This window comes from Moschus berezovskii, chromosome 17, assembly GCF_049115385.1.
Source record: "Moschus berezovskii isolate FMDL1 chromosome 17, NW_MosBer_1.0, whole genome shotgun sequence".
Taxonomy (NCBI): Eukaryota; Metazoa; Chordata; class Mammalia; order Artiodactyla; family Moschidae; genus Moschus; species Moschus berezovskii.
Window position 1 is genome coordinate 31,928,234 of NC_142476.1, and position 25,158 is coordinate 31,953,391.

The following is a 25,158-nucleotide window of genomic DNA, read 5'->3' on the forward strand; positions in this document are numbered from 1 at the left end:
GCACCAATTGCTTTTTTCAGTAATAATAATAAAAACTCAAGCAATATAAGCCCATTCACAGAGTGCAAATGCCCTTGTCCACCAGCTGAACCTCATCCTGCTCCCAGAATTTACCATCCTTTGGGGTGTAGTCCTCTGGACCTTTCTCTCAGCATTACATCAAACACTTTCTTGTTGTTGTTGGTTTTCATATACAAATGGGGGTATACATATATTCTGACTTGTGGTTTTCACCTATCAGTATTTCCTTAATAATAAGTATTTTCAGTGTTTGCAGACTGCTGATACTATAAATAAAACAGGAATATTCTTCTAATATACAGTTATCTTTGTGCACTAGCTTAATGATTTTCATAGAACAGATTTTCAGATAAAGAATCACTGGTTATTATTAAATTAAATGCTGAGTAGGACTGTCTACTACAAAAAATACTAATTTAAATTTCTGCCAACTGTGGTTCATAGTCTGTTTCCCTACATCATGGCCAATGCTACATTATCAATCTTTAAAATTTCTGCCTAATGGTCAAAAAAAATACCATATTCTTTAATCTGCCTTTTTGATAACTAGTGAGGTTCATCACCTTTTCATTACCATTTACATTTACTTTCTTATCATCTCCCTATTTCATCTTTCAACTGTTATTTTATTCTTACTGAGCTGTGGAAGGTCTTTATATATGTTAGACTTCTTTTTCAGGTGTAGACTCGGTTTTTAACTTATCTAACAGTATTTATTGAACTGAACTGAACAGTATTTATTCACTCATTACTATGCAGAGAGGTACAAAGATATCTGCAAACTTTTAAAAGTTATAATGAATATACTTTCATTAATAATATTTTTACAGTGAATACTTTCATTTTAAAACACTAAGAAGTCATACCCCTCTCTTGTCTATTCCCAAGTCTGCTCTTTTCCTCATATGGAAAAAAAAAATTCATACTTTAGAAAGCAATAAAACAGGTGTAGGCTTCCAGATTTCTTCCTCCTGCATTTATTTACATATAGGAACAGATATATTTTTATTAGTGACTTTTTTCCTCCTACAGCTTTTAATTTTGAAAAAGTTCAAACTACAGAGAAGTTGAAAGAATGCTACAAGGATTACCCATATATCTACATTTTGCATTTGCTTGATCTCTTTGAACATTTAAATGTAAGCGTCAGACATAATATTCAACCCTAAATATTTCAACATGTATCTTCTAAGAATATACTGATATTAGTATATAATCACAATGATTCATATTTAAGAAATTTAATGGACATAATCACATAAAGTCCATTATTATAATTTCTTTGATTGTCCTAATTATGAACTTTATAGCTTAAAAAAATTACCTCCAAGATTAGACCAAGGTACATACACTGCATTTAGTTATCAAGACTCTGGTCTTACACAGTGTTCCATGATGTGGATTTGATTGCTTCCTCATGATTAAATTTTTGACAAGAAAACCACACAGGTGACGCTGTGTTTATATATTTTAATCCCATATCTACTGCTTATATATAGCCAATATTTTCTTTCAATTTGCATTTTAACTTTTGTTTGAAAATGATTAAAAATCTTTTTCTCCACTGCTTTCAGTTCTGTGCCCTTTTTCTATCCTAAAATTGGATAAATATAAACATGGACTTGTCTCTATACTGCTTGGTTATTATAATTCTTTTTTCCCCTTCTTTGAGTATAGCAATACTAACCAGAGGCGATTACTTTGCAAAACATTCTAGTGAAACTAAACTGTAGCTTTGTCAGGTATGTGGTCTAGTCTATTTGACTAGAATATAAAAAAACAGTCCTTCACCTCAATGTGACTAGATATAGATATTTACAATATTGAACAAAAAGGCTGGCACCTTTTAGGTACAATCCAGATACAATTAAAAAATGATGCAATGTATCATTTAAGGAAACCTAAGTGGCAAACTCTAAAGAAAAGCAAGGCAATGATTAACATAAATTCAGGACAGTAATAGGGTATGGGTACAGCTGATAAACAAAGGCAGGTGATGCTATCTTATTACAGCACTTCCCACATTTATGTTAAACCAAAACTGCATTCTTCTCTATCTCTCATTTGATTAAAGTGCTAAAACTGTGAGAATAAAGAAAAGATGGGGAGGGAGGTGGGTTCAAGATGGGGAACACATGTACACCCGGGACAGACTCATGTCAATGTATGGCAAAACCAATACAATAATGTAAAGTAATTAGCCTCCAATTAAAATAAATAAATTAATTAAAAAAATAAAATGAAATGGAAAAAAAAAGCTTCTCTGTATAATGATAACGTTTGAAGTTGAACTTATAACAGGCTTCATCCAACCAAACTTCAAACTAGGGATTTTCTTACTAAAAGGAAAAAACAAAACAACAATAAAACACCAAATCCTAGTAAATTTAGTCAAAGTATTTGGTGAAGTAATACCTGATATTAAAATGTATACACGCAATATATATGTGTTGCTGTTTTTAAAAGCCAGCCATTGTTGGAAAAAAAAACAAACATAAGTGATAATTGCCAAAAAGAAAAATAAAGGGGCATTTCTGAACTACCCAGTATCACTAGGTAATTTATAAATAGTAAAAGAACTTAATTTTTTTTCTCAGTGGCTTACTTACCTTTCCTCAATATGGTAAACCACTTAATTCCCCCCACCCTCAAAATACACAATTTAGAAATAAATTCCTCTCCAAGAGATAATGCAAAACAGAAAATTATTTTCCTTTCAAATAGTGTGTCACTGGCATACAAAAACAGAACAGTATGCAAAAGAAGATTTATAGCAAGATTCTACAAGAAAAGAGCTTTTTGAGGCTTCTTTCAAGCACAAGAAGGTGACCATAGTAACCTTAGCAACTATTATTCCTCTTCACTGTTGGAAAAATCACTCAATCAGAGACTGAGGTGGAAAGAACTGCAGATGCTGGTCCTAATTTTTCATACTTTACAAATCAGGAAATGACACTCCAAGGCAACGGTTTTCAACCATTTTTCTGAACAAAAACTCCCAGGTTTGGGAGGCTTGGACATGAAGATAAGATAACGGCAGGGTGCAGTTTTGACATTTGCAAAGGAAAAACAGTATTCAAAAAAGGAACTTCAGAATATGGAAGTTATTCCAAGACCTTTCTTGGGATGGCATTACTAAACAAAAATAATTCCATTACAATACTCATACAAAGAAAGTCTAAAAACTTCTGGGTTAGAAAGTGGGGAAAAAACCCCAAACCCTCGCATCCCATTAGGACTACTTTCCTTACAACCATATAGAGGGCGTGAAACTACGCTAATGACTTGGAACTGGAATACTTACATGTTTTCTTTCTGTAGCCTTTAGAGATTTGGCAGCATAGTAGAAAAGCTGCGTCCCACACAAAGCTGCCCAATATTTTGTCCAAGATGCTACCTGGAGAGGACAGACACATGAATATACGACTCAAACGCTACCAGCTTCTCAGTCACTCTGTTCCTCACTGCCAAAGAGGTACTCCACTTCACTTCCACCACCTTAGCTTGGAGTTTTATCACTTCTGAAATCTTTATCTCAAATATTCTTACCACGTCTACTTGATACATTCTACTTAGGACTGAAAAAACAAAACTGGCTGAATTCTGTTTTTTAGAGTTTTCACTCTATTTTCTATTCCTTCTAAAAATATTCCTTAACAGGATATACTTTCAAGATTCTCCAAGAACTATATTAGGGAGCAAAGAGAAGTACAGGAGCATCTTGATTAAAACATCTTAAGTGTATAATTTATTTATTTGTTTTTTAATTAAAAACAACCTTATCTTAAAATGGAGTAACTTTGGTTTTATAAGCAGCAAGCAAAGTACAGAAGCAAAAATGCATTACAGGAGCATTAAGTTCTACATTAGGTCATAGCGTCTTATCTGAAATCACACCCATAATATAATTTTTCAGGATATCTGGGAAATAGTTATTTCCCAGGATGTCTGAACCATAGCTACTCTATTTTGACTTTTAATTGTTAAAAAAAAAATAAATTTTTTTAATAGCCAAAGCAGATTTCACCATTAATGATGTCTGTTTTTCTAGGTATGAGAAGATGCAAGAATTGGAACTAATAAAACCTTTTTCTGAAAAGATCTAACTATCTGAAGGTCTGTTCTGCCAGTTTTTTTTTTTTTTCAGAGCACAGAGTGCCTCATTCCTGATTTTCACCCTGAACTTCTTTCAGGGGGTGTTGAAGGTCAGCAGCTTGCAATGGTCATGATGTAAGTCTTTGTAGAGGCAGCTGGCAAGTACCAACTTCCAGTCAGCAGGGTCCCTTCATAGCCACATATCTGACCATGTGACACCATTTCATGGCCATTGTGTCCCGCGGTGCTGGGAAGGCTCATTCCCAGGTCTAGGGAAATGATGGGCCACTCAGTGTGCTAAAATTGGACCAGGCCTTTCAAGTAGCAAAAGCAACAAGAGGAAATATTTTCCTGGACCAGGAGGCTAGTTAAGACAGTGGTCCAGAGACTTAAGTGTATAATTTAACCAAAATCTATTAATATGTGGCAGGTATAATAACACTTTAAATAACATTGTGAGGCAAAAGTATATTTTAAACTATTTCAAGTGTATTATATATCTGGTTTTATTTCAATTGTCTTCATTTTTTTTAGGGTCTTATTCATTTGCTTATTTTTAGACATGTTTTAAAATATAAAATAATCCTTACTGTAGGCTTCTTGCCTTCTTTTAACAAAGTTTTTCTCCTGAGAACACCTTGAATAGTAACAGCCCCTGGATATAAATGTACTGCCAAATCCTCTGATTCTGCAGAACTATAAAAGTGAAAAGAAAAGAACATATAAGCACTTGAGTAATTTATCAAGTAGGTATTTAAATAAAATATAATTATTTTCAATTTTAAGACTGAAGACTGTTACTTTATTCAGAATGAGAAGACACTGACAATGATAAAGGTTTACTGATCTGAAATTTACAAGCTGTCACAAAATGAATCAGGCAGTTATTAAGTCAGCAGACGGTTAAAAAATGCATTTTACTGCATATCTGAACAAGCATAATTCAGAAAGAAAACAGTGATTCACTTTAGTAAAGAGTAAATTAGGAATTCAAGACTTTTCTTCTCAACATGCCATACTGCAGCACTGCTGAAACCTTTTTTCCCCCAGAAGAAACTCAAGTCCTGGTAGGAAAGGTGAGGATTCTATATGTTAAAAGTCTTTTTAAGCATATAAAACTCAAAATAAAAATATCAGAAAATCAAAAAAGGGAAAAAAGCAAAAGAAAACCCATGCTCAATTCTAAAACAGGTGAGAGAAGTAAAAAAGGCAATTAACAACATATTAAAAAAATCAAACTTACAGCAATAAAATTTAATGACATTTTAATGTCATCAGTGCGTCTAAGTGATTACAGCCTAACAACTCTGCAAGAAAGGAATAACTAAAACTCAAGATTGCTTTTTCTTGTATCTTAAGAAAACCATCACAGAATAATCAAACATTTAAATATCTTTCCCCAATTCACTTAAGGTCCTATAGGTAAGAACAGAACAATTTTTATGAGTCATTTAAAACATATACACTGATGAAAAAAAAAATTGTCATTCTCCAGTGATTTGACGTGAGCTGCAGAATTTCTACAACAGTGATGAAAACTGAAGTTTGCCAGTTTATCTCTTTTTGATTGTTTAGGTGTTTTCAATGACTTAAAACCTAAAACCACTAGAAATTTCATTCTGGAGCTATTTATATCCAAGGAGATTAGACACTTTTAAACTGACATAAAATTAACTTTAAAATGTTTGCTATTGCATTGTCTTATGAGAATTGGTTGATTATTCACTACCATTAACCTCCAGTCCCCAATCAATCTACCATCTTTATTTTCTTCAGCAGCTAATGTACTGCAGAAAGAGATCAGGATTAACTAGATCAACAACCGAATGAACATGAGTTAAATACACAAATATTATTTCATAAAACAGACTTGTTTAAATTCAGACCTGCAGTTAATCTGAAAAATCCTTAAAAAAGACAAACTGAATGTGGTAAATTCTTTGATTGCAGCCTTTGAAAAACAAGTGGGTTTTTGCACTGCTCCTCTAATAATCAGCAACATTAGAAAGACCTGTGCAGTTAAAAAGCTACTGATTTGGATTATTTAAAGAATGTGACATAAAGATGCAAGTTTTAGCAATTAGCTCTGTGGATCAGAAAGAATACTTCAAATTTATCTCTAGATTACATCTTGGAAAGAAAGTTTTTATGGGCATTTTATTTAGCTTTGAAACCAATTAGCTGAGAAAGAACAGAAGTAATGTGAGACCACACCTATGAAAGCCAGTCACCACCACCAGAGGGGAGTTCTGTGTCCCCTGAATGCAGGGGGATTGTACCTGCTGGCCTTCATGTGGCTTCGATAGCCATTTCGTGCCACTCTTGTCACCGGGCCGAGAGAATGGTATAATCTGTTCCTGTTGGATTCCATTATAAATTGCACTTATTACTTTTATTCACATAATCATCATCAATAACCTAAACAGTATAATAATTTCTTCGTGTAATACAGCTTTCATAATAATTTCTTCATGTAATACAGCTTTCTAAATCCTACAAAAGGATAGCATATGATTGCTTTTTTTAAAAAAGCATAGAGCACAGATTTTAAATTATTTTCTTCTACCATGACTATAAATACTTAAGGTTGCTTCTTAGTTTAAACCATGTATTTATATACACATTAATTGTCACAAATTTACTAAAATAATTGAAGAAGTATTTATATCCAAACAAAGCCTGAAATCCTTTTGTTTATATTCCAGTTCTTGGATTCCATTTTATATATGATACCTGGATTTATAGAATAATAATTTTTTATTATATGCCCCTATGAAGAGACCTAAAAGCAATGTGATCTAAACACCTTATTTTCCTTTCTTTTATATATTAAACTGAATAAAAATAGAGGCTTTATTTTATTTTCACATCAACTACAAGAAATACATGATAAAGCCAGTAAATGATTTAAAAAAATGGTATGAGTTAATTTTCATCCAAAATGGCATGTGATACTTAACAAAGGAAATAAACACACACACACAGAAACACTGATACTTCTTTGCCTAGAAAAAGCCAAAAGCAGCACTGTTAATAAATGATATTTAAAACAAAAGTTTTATTTTAGCAACTTAAGTGGCAAAATACTTTATGTCTCTCTATTTTCAAAGTTCATTATCCACAAGTACAACAGTACTTGAAATCCCAATTCTTTATTCACTTTTTAATATTTCATGTTTGAATCTTGCTGGGCAGCACTGATTTGATTTCAAAGTGTTCAAAAGAGCCACTGATTTAAACTTGGCAAAAGCACAGTAGATATTTTTGGCTGCAAATGTCTGCAAAGCAAAACATTTGTCAAAAGAAAAATACTATTTTGAGATGTGAAGGTTAACACTGTTAAATACCATCTTCCTTAAGTAACCTGGTGGGATAAGAATAGATTATTTAACACAACACCATTCTGGTTACTTGATTACTTCTCATGCCACATGATAAACAATTTTGTTCATCTATATTTTTTACTTAAATACAATACACTATAATCAACTTTTGATGATACTATGTTCTTACTAGAGGGAGAGAACTAACAAAACAATCTGTACAGACAGCATGCCAGAGGCCAACTCTTGCAATCTTCCTGTTTCAGGCAAACCCAAATAAAGAGACTGAAATAAAAACTTGGAAGAGAAATAATATGTAAAAACAAATTGTTAAAAATTTCCCAAAACAAAGAGAATAAAACTTAAGAACATTGGTAATTAGAAGTGCTCAAAAGTATTTTGAAATATTGGATATGCAAGTAAAATCTTAATTACCATGGTGAGAAATCTTCACGAAATTTCAAGAACACGGACCTAATTTTCCAATAACACCATGAAATTAACCAATTCAAGTATATATAGTTCAATTTCAGATGTATAGTGAGTATAACTGCTTCTATTAAAAAGTGACTGGTAGGGAGTTAGGTAACTAAATATTTTCAACTTCATCAATTTTAATATGACATTCAAAATTCAACCTAATCTGATTGTTCAGAAACTTATTGCTTAGTGTATACACAAAAGGAGCAATTATTTTGCTCAAGTTTCAAATATTTTAGTATGACAATGGCAGAACTAAAATGATCAAAGACAGAAAAATTCTAATGGATATTTATTAAATAAGAATTATTTGCTCTGCTTGCCTACATTTTTAGAAAAATCTTTTACTGAAATATCAACACAGCATATTTGCTGCAAGCAGATGACAGCTTTTATAGATTAAAGCATCAAGGAAAAGAGAATAGAATATGACTTACATTATTTAAGTACGTGTCTGTGTGCTTTGTGGAACCTTTTGATTAATGACAATTTAAATTCAAACTTACTTATTTAGAGTATAATTTAAAATGTGGAAATTTAGAAAAGAATGAAATTGATCATTTCACTAAATACCTTAAAATTACTTAAATAAACCAGAATTTAAGGGAAAGATTTTACTTTTGTGCATGTAAGTAGGTAAGCTGACTATGATTGGTTGTTATTTTTTTAAGTCAGTTTTTCATATTGTATTTATTTAAATTTATTTTTGGCTCTGCTGGGTCTTTGTTGCTGTGCAGACTTTTCTTTAGTTGTGGACAGTGGGGGCTACCTCTCCAGTTGTGGGACGCAGGCTTCTCATTGCGGTGGCTTCTCTGGCTGTGCAGCACTAGGCTCTAGAGTGGTAGGCTTCAGTAGCTGTGGCTTCCAGACTCTGGAGCACAGGCTCAGCAGTTGTAATGCATGGGCTTAGTTGCTCAGAGGCATGTGGGATCCTTCCGGATCAAAGATCTAACCTGTGTCTCCTGCGTTGGCAGGCAGATTCTTTACCACTGGGCCACCAGGGAAGCCCTGATTATTATTACTTTTAAGTTACAATTTAAAATATACTAAAATCAGATATATGTGTCGTCACCAAATAAAATGTCTTTACGAGATAATATTGAATTCTAGGCTTAAGTATTAACTTTTAATTTCTGCCACCAGCAGGAAGCCTAAATAGTCCTTTTATATGTAATAAATATTATGTCTTAAAATTCACATTATCATATACTTTGTTGTTGTTTAGTCCCCAAGTCATGTCCGACTCTTTTGAGGACCCGTTGGCTGTAGCCCGGCAGGCTTCTCTCTCCGTGGGATTTCCCAGGCAAGGATACTGGAGTGGGCTGCCATTTCCCTCTCCAGGGGATTTTCCCAACCCAGGGATTGAACCCGTATCTCCTGCATTGGCAGGAGGATTCTTTACCACTGAACTACTTGGGAAACATCATATACTTAAACAAAATAAACTCAAAACAGTTTAAATGGACAATTTTTCTTACCTTTCAAAAGCAGGCCATGAGGTCTCTTCACTTAGTTCAGAGCCATCACTGCTACCTAAAATCAAAAGTTATCTTATTTTTTTAAACATCATAATTATAGTTTAGATTCTACTTTTTAAAAATAAATACTCTAGCTGTGCTTATTTACATTATTTGTGGGTAAACATCCACGTATCAATTCTTCATTCTAATATCATTGTGCTTGGTGTATTTTGCAATGTATTAGAACTGAGCTGACAAGTCTACACAAAGAAACAAAACAGCATAAAACATTTTTATATGTATACTTATGGCTTAAATTTATCAATTAGTAAACACTTTTTCTACCATCGGAGAATAAGTACATGTAAGTACACATATAAGCACACAGTTTTTCCTTATTAGGTTTGTCATAATTTAAGACCAATATAATTACAAATTTCTTGGAGGTTCATGGTATACTTCCTTTTGTATTTTTTTTTTTTTAAAACCCATTACTATCCTAAGGGTAAAAAGCTCAATGAAATTCAACTTTTGTCTTTAGAGGCAAGGCAGAAGAAGATGGAATCCTTAAGAAAAAAAAAAAAAAGGTACCATAACAATGTAAAAACTTTCTCTTAGAGACCCAGAATATCAGTTAAAATAGAAAGTTTTAAATTAGCTTAACTGGAGGTGACAGAAAACTGTGAAAGTCCAAAACAGCTTAGGTTGATTTAAAATTTATTTTAAAGATAATTAATCAATAATTAATTTGCCCTTTGTGTATCACATTGAATCATCTATCAGACTTTCACAACCAGGGTTCTTTGAGAGGCTCAAACTCAAATACTATAAGGAACCCATTATATGTGATGGATTTAACACCTTTTCCATGCATGTAGAATGGTACAAGTTATGTCCCATCCTTGGAAGTACTAACAGTTACTGAAATAATTTTCCGGTTATGTGGGTCAGATAAGAAACTGGAGGTAATCTGCTGTTGGTAGTGGAGGCTTGTATGTTATTTTTTATATGTAGAACATTATGTGATAAAGACTGAAAATTTAAGCATAATTAGTATGACTTATTTGTAGAAAACAGAAGTTTATTCCAGAAGCATGGACCTCGAGTAGATATGCCTCCTTCAGCTGGTCAGGACTATTCTGGGATTTTGGGTTACCCAGGACATATATGCCATGTTAGAAAATTTTAGAGGTCACAGTCTCAAGCACTGGTTAATTTCTCCAGGGTACTTTCTCAGAGCCTCCAAGGCACAAGTTAATATTGTATGTAAAAGTTACAGCTAAGGAAAAAATCTTTTTGTTATTATAAATTGCGTGTGTATAATAATAACTACCAGCTAGGGTTATGAAAAGCAGAGACATTACTTTGCCAACAAAGGTCCGTCTAGTCAAGGCTATGGTTTTTCCAGTGGTCATGTATGGATGTGAGAGTTGGACTGTGAAGAAAGCTGGGCGCCGAAGAATTGATGCTTTTGAACTGTGGTGTTGGAGAAGACTCTTGAGAGCCCTTGGACTGAAAGGAGGTCCAACCAGTCCATCCTAAAGGAGATCAGTCCTGGGTGTTCATTGGAAGGACCGATGCTAAAGCTGAAGCTCCAATACTTTGGCCACCTCATGTGAAGAGTTGACTCACTGGAAAAGACCCTGATGCTGGGAGGGATTGGAGGCAGGAGGAGAAGGGGACAACAGAGGATGAGATGGCTGGATGGCATCACCGACTCGATGGACATGAGTTTGAGTAGACTCTGGGAGTTGGTGATGGATAGGGAGGCCTGTCGTGCTGCGATTCATGGGGTCGCAAAGAGTTGGACACGACTGAGTGACTGAACTGAACTGAACTGATGGTTATAAACTTTCTTTTCAGAATGTTAAAGTTTTAAAGGAAACACCCTGTAAAGTAATGCCTATGTCTAATGTTCTTAATTTATAAACAAGGATACAACAATCCTTACTGTTTACCTACTTAGCCTTGGAATAATTAAGCAATAAATACAAAGGCAAGAATTGAATTAGCCCCTTCGTGTTCTAAAAGACAGTTCTCTAAAACAAGACATTAATTGTAATGGAATGAAATAAGATAACTATCTTGTGGTAACCAAAAAAACATCTATGGAAAGTAAGTCACAAATAGAGAATAATCATCATTATAATACTTAAGATAAGTATTAGAGAAAACGCAAATATTTTATACTAAATTGAGAGCTATAATTTTTAAAATTATTATTTTTTTGCTTAAAGTAACATGCTAGATTCCAGAACTGTAACATATTCTTAACTAGAAAAAGCTTCTTCCTCTCTCTTTTGCAAAATTATTCCGTGTACTGTTTTTCAGATTGAGGGTAATATTTGCATATAGGCAATTTACAGTATTAATGAAGAGATATTTCAGGTGACCAACTTGTCTTCTGTTTTGAAATTTTGTCATCATTTGCATTTTTAAAAAGGGAAATACTGGAATAAAACTGCTGAATGGAGCTTTCCAGCTCCAAAGCAATTTCAGGGTTCGAAACTCTCAAGGGTTAAAAGAAGTCAGTATGTTCAAGAAAATGAACTACTATATTTCTTTCTACTGACTATTTATCAATATTGAGATGATCATATTAAAAGTAATAGACTAAGCCCTTGAGCAACCTTAGCAGTTAATCAGAGAAAATTTCCTCCCTTATTTCTTTTAAAAAATAAAAATAGCATCATATAGAGATTTCCTAACTATCCAGAGAAATTATGCTCAGCTAGAAGGTTCAGAAAATAAATAACAGTTTAGGAAGTAAAAACAAACAAATTCTTCTTAACTTCACGTCCTTTTCCAGTCCTGGTTTTCTTCATAATAGCTATCTCTATTTTCTTACCTCTCATTCTCCCATCTACTCCAGCCAGTGCTTTGCCCACAGTATTCTATAAAGCAAATCTAACCAAGGTCACCAAGTGAGTTTTATCTCGCCAAATTCAGAGATGAACTCCTGTTCTCATCTTATTTTCTCTTTTGGGCACTTGATATGGATACATTCAACACATCCCTCCCTCCAGAGATCCTTCCTCTACCGGGCTTTCGTGATACCACACCGCTTTACTCCCTGCTTCAGTGGTCCCTAATTTGTCGTTTCCTTTGATGGCTGACCATTTAAAAAAAATGACACCTCCAAAGGTTAGCACGTCTACTCTTATTTATTTCTATCTTCTCCCTCGGTGACCTTATCTGGTCTCATGGCTTGAAATACTAAATATGCTAATTCTTATACCTGTATCTATAGATGTGACTTTACCTCCTTAAGCTTCAGATTCATACATTCAATTACCTACCTGACAACTCAATATGGTCCAAACATGTCCAAAATGGAATTCTTAATTCCCCAAACCTAGTCACCCTTTACAAATAACTCAAATACCTGCAAATGGCTGCTCTTATAATGTTCTCTGCTTAGGTAACAGCATCACCATCTAACTAGCTGCTTAATCTAAAAAAAATCCTGAGAATCATAACTCATCTGCCCCTTTCCTCATTCCTACATTCCAACTACATGCAGTAACCAATTCAACCAGTGCCTGTTCTCTTCCCCACCATTCCTCGAATGCCTCCCCTTTTGAAGTCAAAAACATCAAGCACTTTTCAAACCATCATGAATTATTAATGTTAGCAGCTACTAGTAATATGATCTTACATCCACACTTTGCTACTTAGCTTTTATCAATTATTTTTTCTACTTGTAGTAGGGTTAATCATGCTTTGCCAGCTGAGTTTTGTTAGAAGTCTTATTTTACATAAGTTGGAACCCTCTCAGAGAATTATTTCTCACCTATTGATATTCCACTAGAAAGAGTAGAGCTTTCAGCTTGGCCTCGAGATGGTGCATGGGGCTCCATGACGCTATCATCTAAGAGATGTCTTGGCCCTGCATTTGGGAACGTTGCACTCTTAAACTCTGCTGTGTTCATTTTATGAATGAAACTGGAAACAAAGAGAAATATTTTCATATCTTTCATTACTGTTACTAATTCAGGATATAAAAAATACTCTTACATAAAGATTCAGGATATAAAAGATGTACCTGCTATCCTGAACTTACTTCTGAACTCTCATACTAATGAACACACAGATTTTTACCATGAAAGCCTCAAGCTAACAGTTTAGGGAAAAATTTTTTAGAAAACCAGGCTATATCTACCTATATAACAGAAAACACTTTATCTTGATGCTTGGGTTCATTAAAAATTATTTTCACATTCACTTTTGGAAAATGTCTATTGAATTTTCACAAAAATCATGGCAAAGGTGAACCTTGGGGTCCATTTTGAGGAAACAATCTTGTAAAGCTAAACAAAAAGACAGTTTCCCTTTCTTTGTATTTTGTTATAAAAAGAACAGTTTTTATATGCTTTATTTATGGTGACTTGTTTTGGTTAAGACAAGCAATGCCTCATGATATAAGTTATCATTTAAAAATGGAAACAGTGTTTGCTTTCCTGATTTTATTTATGATGATGACCTGTAATGTTCATTTTTATCCCCCAAAGTGTGAAAGCACTATTGGGAAAAGCTCATTTCCAAATTAAGGTAAGGAAGAAATAAATGCCTTTATGCAAACAAGGTATTTTACTAAATCAGAAAAAGACTACTGTTACATAAATAAAACTATGCAAGGACACTATTTTCTGTCCAACTAGTAAAATAAGTAGAAAATAAATCCAACCAAATACATAAAAATTTGAAAGATAAAATTGAAAGTGCTGACTTGTAACCCAAGCTATGGCACTTCCTATGTCCATGCTGAATCAGGTTCCGAGGGGATGGCGGTGTCTGTGGCAGCAAGGCTCCTTCGGCTGCCATGCTTTTTCTTCCACTCTGTGGAGATGCTCCTACTTCAGGACCTTAAGGGTTAAATTAAAAAAGAGAGAGAGACATAAAGAGAGACAGAAACTGTTAAATGGTTTAGAAATATTGCTTTATTTGTAATCCTTTGATATGAAATAAGAATTGTGGTTTAATTTAAGGTAATATGAATTCTATTTAATTGACTGAACATAAGAAATACTTAGTTTCTGAGTCGTAAAACACAAAACCTCAAAACAAACAATATCTATTAAATTTCTATCTATTTTACTTGCCCTAAGTAGCCAGTATAAATATTTTCCCTATTCATAGAGGAAGCAGTGTAATTAGAAGAGATGGTGAAACCTGGACTAAACCCTCAGGTCTTCTGAATCCTAGTTCGGTGCTCATTTAATGTTCCACATTATGTCTTCACTCTTAGTTTCAGCTTCTTCATAGATACAGAATGTATAGAGTAGGTCAAGGATTCAAGTTACAATTTAAATCTATATCGACTGCTCAAGTTTCTGGAAACTAAAAAAATGGAACTTGAGAGTACACAGATTTGCAAAATAACACTTTAAAAAATTTTTATTGGTGTACAATTGCTTTACAAGCAAAATATCACTTTAAGAATGAAAAGAAAAGCAAATTTAAATAGATATAGCCTGCAATGATTTCCTTTGCTTGGAACACTCTCCCCTGTAGACACTGTCATGGTTTTGTTCCCTCATTTCCTTCATACCTTATTAGATGGGTCTCCAATTATTTTTAGGATATACAATATTACAAAACTTAGTGCCAACATCTGTATTTGGAATATTAAACAAGGTATTGTCTACGATTTCTTTTAAAAATTCTCTTCAATTTCATGTTTTTAGATTATTTATATACATATAAATCCCAACTGTAATGCAACAGATAAGTTAAGACACTATGACTGTTCTTTTCAGTACTTTGTCCAGCGTTAGAGTGAAATTGAAAAAAAATTAAGCCACTAAAATTGACTCCTCTAATTATTCAAATTAGTAAAATTTTCACTTCGACCACTTCTAACATAATTAACCCTCTCTGCCTCTTACAGTAAGCTTAAAGAAAAAAGAGCTGATAATTCATAAATTCAGTTCAGTTCAGTCGCTCAGTCGTGTCCGACTCTCCGCGACCCCATGAATCACAGCACGCCAGGCCTCCCCGTCCATCACCAACTCCCGGAGTTCACTCAAACTCATGTCTACAGAGTCGGTGATGCCATCCAGCCATCTCATTCTCGGTCGTCCCCTTCTCCTCCCGCCCCCAACCCTTCCCAGCATCAGAGTCTGTTCCAGTGAGTCAACTCATCGCATGAGGTGGCCAAAGTATTGCAGTTTCAGCTTTAGCATCAGTCCTTCCAATCAACACCCAGGATCAATCTCCCTTAGAATGGACTGACTGGATCTCCTTGCGGTACAAGGGACTCTCAAGAGTCTTGTCCAACACCACAGTTCAAAAGCATCAATTCTTCGGCGGATCAGCTTTCTTCACAGTCCAACTCTCACATCCATACATGACCACGGGAAAAACCACAGCCTTGACTAGACGGACCTTGGTTGGCAAAGTAATGTCTCTGCTTTTTAATATACTATCAAGGTTGATCATAACTTTCCTTCCAAGGAGTAAGCATCTTTTAATTTCATGGCTGCAATCAGTATCTGCAGTGATTTTGGAGCCCAAAAAAACAAAGTCTGACACTGTTTCCACTGTTTTTCCATCTATTTCCCATGAAGTGATGGGACCAGATGCCATGATCTTTGTTTTCTGAATGTTGAGCTTCAAGCCAACCTTTTCACTCTCCTCTTTCACTTTCATCAAGAGGCTTTTGAGTTCCTCTTCACTTTCTGCCATAAGGGTAGTATCATCTGCATATCTGAGGTTATTGATATTTCTCCCAGCAATCTTGATTCCAGCCTGTGCTTCTTCCAGCCCAGCATTCCTCATGATGTACTCTGCATATAAGTTAAATAAGCAGGGTGACAATATACAGCCTTGACGTACTCCTTTTCCTATTTGGAACCAGTCTGTTGTTCCATGTACAGTTCTGACTGTTGCTTCCTGACCTGCATACAGGTTTCTCAAGAGGCAGGTCAGGTGGTCTGGTATTCCCATCTCTTTCAGAATTTTCCACAGTTTACTGTGATCCACACAGTCAAAGGCTTTGGCATAGTCAATGAAGCAGAAATAGATGTTTTTCTGGAACTCTCTTGCTTTCTCCATGATCCAGCGGATGTTGGCAATTTGATCTCTGGTGCCTCTGCCTTTTCTAAAACCTGCTTGAACATCTGGGAGTTCACGGTTCACATATTGCTGAAGCCTGGCTTGGAGAATTTTGAGCATGACTTTACTAGCGTGTGAGATGAGTGCAATTGTGTGGTAGTTTGAGCATTCTTTGGCATTGCCTTTCTTTGGGATTGGAATGAATACTGACCTTTTCCAGTCCTGTGGCCACTGCTGAGTTTTCCAAATTTGTTGGCATATTGAGTGCAGCACTTTCACAGCATCATCTTTCAAGATTTGAAATAGCTCAACTGGAATTCCATCACCTCCACTAGCTTTGTTCGTAGTGATGCTCTCTAAGGCCCACTTGATTTCACATTCCAAGATGTCTGGCTCTAGGTCAGTGATCACGTTATCGTGACTATCTTGGTCTCGAAGATCTTTTTTACTTACTTATTATTTTCTGTTGGCTATATCTATTACTCTTGATTACTTGGCATATTTATTTGCATATTACTGACAAACTACACGTGACAACTTTTTAATGAAAAACAGAAAAACCAAACAGAAAAAGATATATTTTAATACCAAAAATAAAACTGTGCAGGCAGAATAAAATGTGCTAAGCATTTACTCACTTTGGAGTATATCCCTTCTTTCTTGTTAGGTTATCTGGTTTATTACTCAGTAACAAGAGAAAGGTGCACTAACCTACTAAATCCTCCCTGGAAGCAGCAGAACGTGGTGTGCTTGTCCCTGGTTCTATCTTTAAGGAAAGCCTGAATTTCAAAAGGAAAAAAGCACATAAACTGATTAATATTTGACAAAATAACATTAAAATCATGTATTTTTCTACCAAAAGCCTAAAAACATTTTTTATAAAATAATCTCAACTATATATTTTTCTTCAAGGGTGATCTTAATTAAGTCCCCTCTCTCTTTCATACAAAGCTGATCTTACAGTGATTCCAGGAAATATTAGAGTGGGAAAAACATCAAAACCTCATATTCAAAAACAGAGATAGCTCTCCTAAGAACCTCAATACTGCCGAACAATTCAACACATTTAAAGCTATTCGGTGAAAGACTAAAAGGTGACTTAACCTGAGGTTATACTGATAAAAGGCAAGTAAGTTCAGTAACTCTCCCACATTTCATTAAACTATGCAGATTCTTTCTAGAATCCTTATTGGATGGGCTAATGGTCTCTGTAGCACTGAAAATTAAAAAAAAAAACAAAAACCTTATTTAAAACTAACCATCCAAAACACCAACCAACTCAAATTATCAAAAGAAAGATCTCTCTACACAAATAAAAAGGCTGTTTACAAAATCCCTGATAAATCCCTTTTCTAAGTCAGAGTTTATTAGTTGGAAATTAAGGTGGTTCAGTGGTAAAGAATCTGCCTGCCAATGCAGGAGAAATAATAGACCTAGGTTCAATCCCAGGATCAGGAAGATCCTTTGGAGAAGGAAATGGCAACCCATTCCAGTATCCTTGCCTGGAAAATTCCATGGACAGAGAAGTCTGGCAGGCTATAGTCTTTGGGGTCACAAAGAGTCAGACATGACTGAGCACACGCGCACGCGCGCGCACACACACACACACACACACGTTCCATGGACAGAGAAGTCTGGCAGGCTATAGTCTATGGGGTCACAAAGAGTCAGACATGACTGAGCGCACGCACGCACACACACACACACACACACACATTCCATGGACACACACACACACGCGCACACACACACGTTCCATTTAGGAAAATGTATCAATTTTGAGTTCTGTAGCAAAAAGAGGTTATAATTCCTATCAGTGGAAATGGTTTCAGGAAATAGGATACTAAAGCAGTTGTACAAAATATTTTGGTGTAGTCCAGGAAATACACTTTGGTGTACTCTGTATTATTATTAAGCATTTGTCTGGAAATTAATAAAAGCTTTTTATTTTTCAGCATCCTACCAACTGGAATTTTTTATGAAACTGCACAATACAAATGATATTATAATGATAAATTTATTATAGGTGCTTAACTTTTTATCAATTTCTTTGATATCCTAAAGAAGAAATCACATATAATTGTACTCTAATTACTTAACTATGTAAAGTACATGTATTGAATAGATGTATGATTAATCAGAACTCTCTGCTCTTTTTCTTATTACAGGGTAGCTGACTTTAATTATGTGAGCTTCAGACTATGCTATATTCCTTCGCTGAACACTTGTTTTGTGTCAGGCACTGTTATCTCAGCACTGGAATATAACAGAGAGTAAAGCAGATAGGGTGTCTCTCCCCTTTGGAAGCACACAGTCTAGAAGGTGGAAGACAAAGAAGTAAACAAATTAAGTAAAGTTTCCTAACAGAGAACCAAAATAGAAAGGAACAGAAAGGAGACTATGGGAGAATTACATTGCTATTAATAATGGCTGATAACCGACAGCAATATAAAAAGTGGAAGCATCTTAAACTGCACAGGATAGTCAGTGTCAGTTGCCTATATAATCATCAAAACACTATATATAACAGTGATGCTGATTCATTGAGAAAAAATATGCTGCTGCTGCTAAGTTGCTTCAGTCGTGTCTGACTCTGTGCGACCCCGTAGATGGCAGCCCACCAGGCTCCTCTGTCCTTGGGATTCTCCAGGCAAGAATACTGGAGTGGGTTGCCATTTCCTTCTCCAAAAGATATTATGCTCAGTATTAAAATGACTTAACTTCGAAAGATTTTCACTCTGATTAAAACACATGCATGTAACCTGTAATATTGATACTGGCTGCCTATGTAGATGAAGCTGCCAAAAACAGAGGCTTATGGATAAATGAAAAGTCATTTTTATTTAAATCTTTCATCATAAAATCTATTTTTCCCAACTTATGACCTTAATAGCTCTTATGTTAAAATGCTCTGATTTTCAACACATTTAATCAGTAGGTTCATGCAACACAACTGCCTCTTTAGGAAAACACTATCTTCTTTAGCTTCCCGTAAGATTCTCTAATACCACCAAGTGACTTGTAGTTCCCCAAGCAAACATAGCTTCCCACCCTATTCCATTGATGGTTCCATCCCTGAAACACCTTTCCTAACTCTTCATGTGGAGCAACTCACCTGCTAAGATGCAGACTAAGGTAAGATGGTCACCTGAAGCTGCTCATGTTTATTTTCTCTTCACTTTTCCCAGTTAAAGCTGAATTAGGTCTCCCCTCATCTATGTTCCCAAAGCATCCTCGGCACATCTCTAGTATAGTACTCTTTGAACTATTTTGTAATTATTTATTTTGTAATCCCAGCAGCTAGCATTCACCTATAGCAAAAGCTGAATAAATATTTGTTTATGAATACAATGGGACTTCCCTGTAGCTCAGATGGTAAAGAATCTGCCTGCAATGCAAGAGACCTGGGTTCGATCCCTTGGTCAGGAAGATCCCTTGGAGATGGAAATGGCAATCCACTCCAGTATTCTTGCCTGGAGAATTCCATGGACAGAGGAACCTGACGGGCTACAGACCATGGGGTTGCAAAAGTCGGACACGACTAAGTGACAAACACACAATGAGTATAATGGGAAGGCTGCTCGAGTTCCAGTTACTCGTGAAAGCGAAAATCAGTGTAACAGCATCCACTTTCCTACCAAAATGAAACTCGCATGCCAGGATACAGACTGCTAAAACTACTTAACAGCTTAGTTAACTCTATCCTTTCAGCATTAAAATTCACCATACTCTGTATTTATGCAACAATTTCTTAGACTTCACTTCTACTGAAGGGGCTTCCCTGATAGCTCAGTTGGGAAAGAATCCACCTGCAACAAAGGAGACCCTGGTTCAATTCCTGGGTCGGGAAGATCCGCTGGAGAGGGGATAGGTTACCCACTCCAATATGCTTGGGCTTCCCTGGTGGCTCAGTTGGTAAAGAATCCACTTGCAAAGCAGAAGACCTGGGTTTGATCCCTGAGTTGGGAAGATTCCCCTGGAGAAGGGAACAGCTACCCACTTCAGTATTCTGGCCTGGAGAATTTCATGGATTGTACAGTCCATGGGGTCGCAAAGAGTCCGACAAGACTGAGCAACTTTCACGTTCTACTGAAGAGTTAAACTTAAATTTTTAAAAAATCCATTAAGTTTCTTGAAACAGACATGGAATTTTAATAATGACTTACTCATGTTTTGAGTTTTAAGATAATCTTCTGTACCCAACTGGACAAAAATATGAGTGTTTTATGCTACGTCAGTAGAGAGATGAAAGTGATAAGTGATAAATATGACACAGACTATCATACTCAAGAAACTTACAATCTAGGGCATCAGATCTGTGAAACACTGCCAAGATTATTAAAAAGCTGATGCAGTGACCCCATACATTTTCAAATGAATTACCCTGTAAAAAGTTTCTGTAAAACAAAAATTGATACAGAAAGATAAAGTGGTAATAATACATTATGGTGGAGAAGATGGCAATAAAGGTGTTTTCAAATATAAATAAAGCTCCAGATACATTTTAAGTATATGTACAGAGCTTCTTAATATATTTGATATTTGAAGAAAAGTTATTTCCAGTTGTTTTTTGGAATTTCTAGCCTTTTACTATGGGTACTAATTCTGTTCTCCAGAATTCTTTAAAAAATATTGAAACTTATGGAACAAAGAAGCTGATAATTACTATCACACAGTGTAAGAAAATTTTTGTATATAATGCATTAATATTAAAAAATAACCTTATCTTTCACTTTGATAAAAATTTAAAGTATAACCCTTTACTGGAAAAAATATTTGTGGCAGACACAAAGTTAAATTTGAAAGCTTAGAAACAGCAAAAAAAAAATTTTTTTAAACAAATGAAGCTGCAAGGAAAATGAAAAGCCTCAAGAGAAATAGACTCTTTATCCTTCTATGTTTTGGAAAAAACAAAACCCAAAAAACCTGGTAGTCATGATGGAGAGCACACTACTGAAAAATAAATGCGAATGTGTGTGTGCTCAGTCACGTCTGACTCTGTGACTCCATGGACTGTAGCCCACCAGGCTCCTCTGTCTAAGGAAATTTCCAGGCAAGAATACTGGAGTGGGATGCATTTCCTACTCCAGAAAAATAAAAAGGGTTAATAATGAAAAAATCCCTTTTCCGTTGGGTAGGACTGAGAATGGTTAAGCAAAAAGACACGGATATCAGCTGTTTTAAAAGTAAGTTTTGGAAACCGTTAACGAAAGACTTGCTTGAATAGAGGAAAGGACAAGTGTGGTGTTCTGTTGGACAAATATTAATTCAGAGTCCAGAAGGTTCAATATTCTCTCAATACACAAAAATAACTGAAAACAAGTTCAAAATTGTGTTAAAAATTTCCTTAAAGAAGGGCAATTTTTCTATTCATGGACAAGAATTAATTGATTTTTCAGTCTATTAAAAGATACATTTCCATAAAGATTCAATGCTTCAATGGAGAGAGAAAGGAAGAAATGTAAAACTAGAACTATCAAACATCAGCTCTCAACAAGTTGAGAAATATACAATGCTTTTTACTAGAGGAAGAGATGACGTACTTGTATACTATTGGCTCAGTCACATTGTGACTGATTTAAAAAATTCATGTGAACAGGTAACTTTACCACTGTAAATGCATAACTGTATTTGCATGATAAGATGTAATATTTAGAAGTTTGATTACAGAGATGAAAGGGTGGAGGACAGGACACAGTTATACAAACCACTTCTGAAGATCCAACCTACTTGTAATTATCATCTTCCACAAACTTTTGCAGTTCTTCTATATACTGAACAGAGTTCAGGTATTTTTGGACGTGAGGCAACATGGGGATATCTAGGCAAAACATGATAAATAATTATCTGATAACATACATCTCAGGCAAAATTTTTAAAGTTAAGCTGAGAAAAATATATTTAAAGGTAAATTAAGGCCACATGGCACCAAATTAAATTAACTCTAGGACATGACTGAGGTAAATGTTATTTAATGTAAAACTGAAGGTAATTTAGAAAACTGCAGTTTCATGCTGTTTGTATAGATTAAAACACCTCCATTTACAAAGTCCCACATATTTGAGAAATTTCATAAAAAAAATCAGAGCCACCATTGTAATTTATAGTCAAACCTCATCTAAATGCAAGATGTAAGGCAGTTTAGGGTTGTTTTTTTTAAAAGCAGCCTGGCTCACATTTGTAGTTTTTTTCTCTCCTACTTAGAAATTTCAAATAAGATTGATTTAACATTACAATTTGATGTTATGTTAAAAAAATTGAGAAAAGGACAAAAAAAAGATTAAAGTTAAATAACAACAAATTGTAAACCGTTTTTAAACAGCATTAAAATTACATAGCTGTAAAAACCTCTCTTTATTTTCTATCAAACTGAAAGCATTTAAATGCTCTAAAACAGTAATTTTTTTCCCTAATCATTTGGGCTTGCGTAAGTTCTTTTCACATATGTGTTTCCATAAAATACGTCTTGGACAAAAACTGGTTATCTACTCAACATAGAACTCAAGAAAGTTTCTCAACTGTTACTACAACAGTCTCAGCTCACTCCCTAACTGAAAAATAAAAGAAATATTTACATAATAGATCAGGGAGATCAAATTAGATGAAAAGAATAGAAAATAATTGTGAAAATTACATTAGCAAAGTTGCTACAAATTGCAGAAGAGCAAAAGATAAAACTTAGCATTTTAAATATGCAATACTTGAACTCCTTAAAAGCAAGATCTTAAACAGGATGCTAAACATTGAACAGTGACATAATCATTATTTTCCTTTACATTCACATACCCTGCTATGTGAAGAGTGGCCAACAACCTGTGTAAATGAATCAACCTTTATAAATGAATTACAGCATTACTCCCAGAAACTCACCATATTCACAAGACTGCTGTAAATCAGAAATTATTCGAAGGATGTTATTCATCAAGTTTGATCTTTGCTCATTTTCTAGAATGCTGCCAGTTGATGGATATGCTGAATCAATATATGTTAAATCAGATAGATAGATACCTGAAACAAAATTAAGATAAATGTTTTCCTACTTGTTTGGATGAGTATAGTTTGTTTATAGCTATATTTCGATATATGCCATATTTAAAATATATTCATTATTAATAGCATGTTAAAACATGACCACTAAGGCCTAGATTTCTGTGGAGTCCAGGTCAGAGATGTAACTTAAAGCCGAAGTTAGAAACTCCAGTACCTACCTACCCATGGGTCTTAATGTAAAGAAGATGAGCTCCTGAACTGGCTCTACCTCTGTATAAAATAATTATTCTAATTTCTGAACCTTGGTTTTTATGTCTATACACTAGTACCTATTTTTCAAGTTGTGGTACAGTCTGAAGAAGTTTTAAGTTAACCAGCCTAACCACTTCCCTTCCATTTCCATGAGGCAGTTAACTTAATATTAGTTCTATACATGCTTGCCTCGAATGGGTAACTATCACATGAGCTTCACTTTTTTTTCCCTTTTAAATATTTATTTATTTGGCTGCACTGGGTCTGGGTTGTGGGACACAGGCTCTCTGCTGAGGTGTGTAGACTCCAGAACGCTTGGGCCCAGCTGTCCCCATAACACATGAGATCCCAGCTCCTCAACCTGGGATCGAACCTGTGCTCTCCTCCCTCTCCACCTTGGAAGACAGTTTCTTAACCTCTGGAGGACAAGAGAAGTATTGATTCTCAAGTACTTCGAAAACTGTCTCATTCTAGTAGAAACGTCTTGTTTTTATTAAAGATTAACAGTTGGATTTTTGAAATAGTTCTACTAACTACACGTTGAAGCTAACCTTGCTCTTTTTTCTGTACCAACAAAAATAATACATCCTCCCAAATAATTCAGTTGTCCTAGTTTTGGATATTCAAAGTCACATCTACAGAAGGTATTTCCTGAGAGTTTACTATGCACGTGTAAAGTGTAAAAGGCAACATGTTCCTTTCTTTCAAATCGTTACTCCCCGTTCATGAACTCTCAGAGTAAGTGCAACCAAAATGATGTACCTATTGCCTTCCAAATAAGCCCTATGATTTTTCTCATGCCGGTTCTTCCATCTGAAATGATACCTGAACTCAACTCTGCCCATTTAAAGCATTATCTTATATTCAGGTCCGTGTCAACGGTTCTTTAGTTTTCTCACAGATTACAAGAAAGGAATTTAGAAACTGTCTAGTCCAAAACCTCTTTTCATAGACAAACACTCTAAGGTCCACAGATATTAAGGAAGTGTCTAACACCACATGAATTGTTAGTGACAGAGCTGGATCTCAAGAGTATACACTTGTACTCCAAGGTTTTTTTTTTTTTTTAATTACACTGTTACAAACTCATACAGTATCTGTATCATTCGATAATTTTTAAGACTTTCTAATCTCTTTATTGAACATCTTTTGTATTTTATATCTTATCTGCTTAAGATAATAAACTCATTCAGGTGGTTACTCTATCTTGCATTTAAAAAAATGAAAATCCTGACCAGTATTTGCAGACAACTGGTGTTTAACACAATGTAAAACGTTGGCAATGGTAATCCTTTTACTCATTCCAGTATCATTCCTTTTCCATTCAGTAAATCTTAACAGTATTCTTTAAGCCATCTATCATAAATACTTCTTTTTCTTTAGAGACTCTCAACTGTATTTTTTATGACTTCAAATAAATCTGTAGCTAGCTCCCTTTCTTTCCCTCCTGTCTCAGAGGAAGAAGAATCCCCTTCTTTTTC

At 34.9% G+C, this 25,158-nt stretch overlaps 1 protein-coding gene across 5 annotated transcripts in view; it reads right to left on the reverse strand.

Moving 5' to 3' along the window:
* The window catches only part of RALGPS2 (Ral GEF with PH domain and SH3 binding motif 2), a 167,043-nt gene that overhangs the window by 14,042 nt on the left and 127,843 nt on the right, over positions 1–25,158 (reverse strand). For 4 of the 5 annotated variants that reach the window (XM_055419187.2, XM_088845300.1, XM_055419188.2 and 1 more), the window contains 9 exons: positions 23,306–23,443; positions 22,166–22,256; positions 17,147–17,214; positions 14,109–14,244; positions 13,173–13,324; positions 9,398–9,452; positions 6,396–6,473; positions 4,707–4,812; positions 3,326–3,418 (listed from right to left, as the gene is read on the reverse strand). In XM_055419187.2, coding sequence (XP_055275162.1) covers positions 3,326–3,418; positions 4,707–4,812; positions 6,396–6,473; positions 9,398–9,452; positions 13,173–13,324; positions 14,109–14,244; positions 17,147–17,214; positions 22,166–22,256; positions 23,306–23,443 — 917 coding nt within the window. The remainder of the gene's footprint in view (positions 1–3,325; positions 3,419–4,706; positions 4,813–6,395; positions 6,474–9,397; positions 9,453–13,172; positions 13,325–14,108; positions 14,245–17,146; positions 17,215–22,165; positions 22,257–23,305; positions 23,444–25,158) is intronic. The other variant, XM_055419189.2, reaches the window with a different exon arrangement.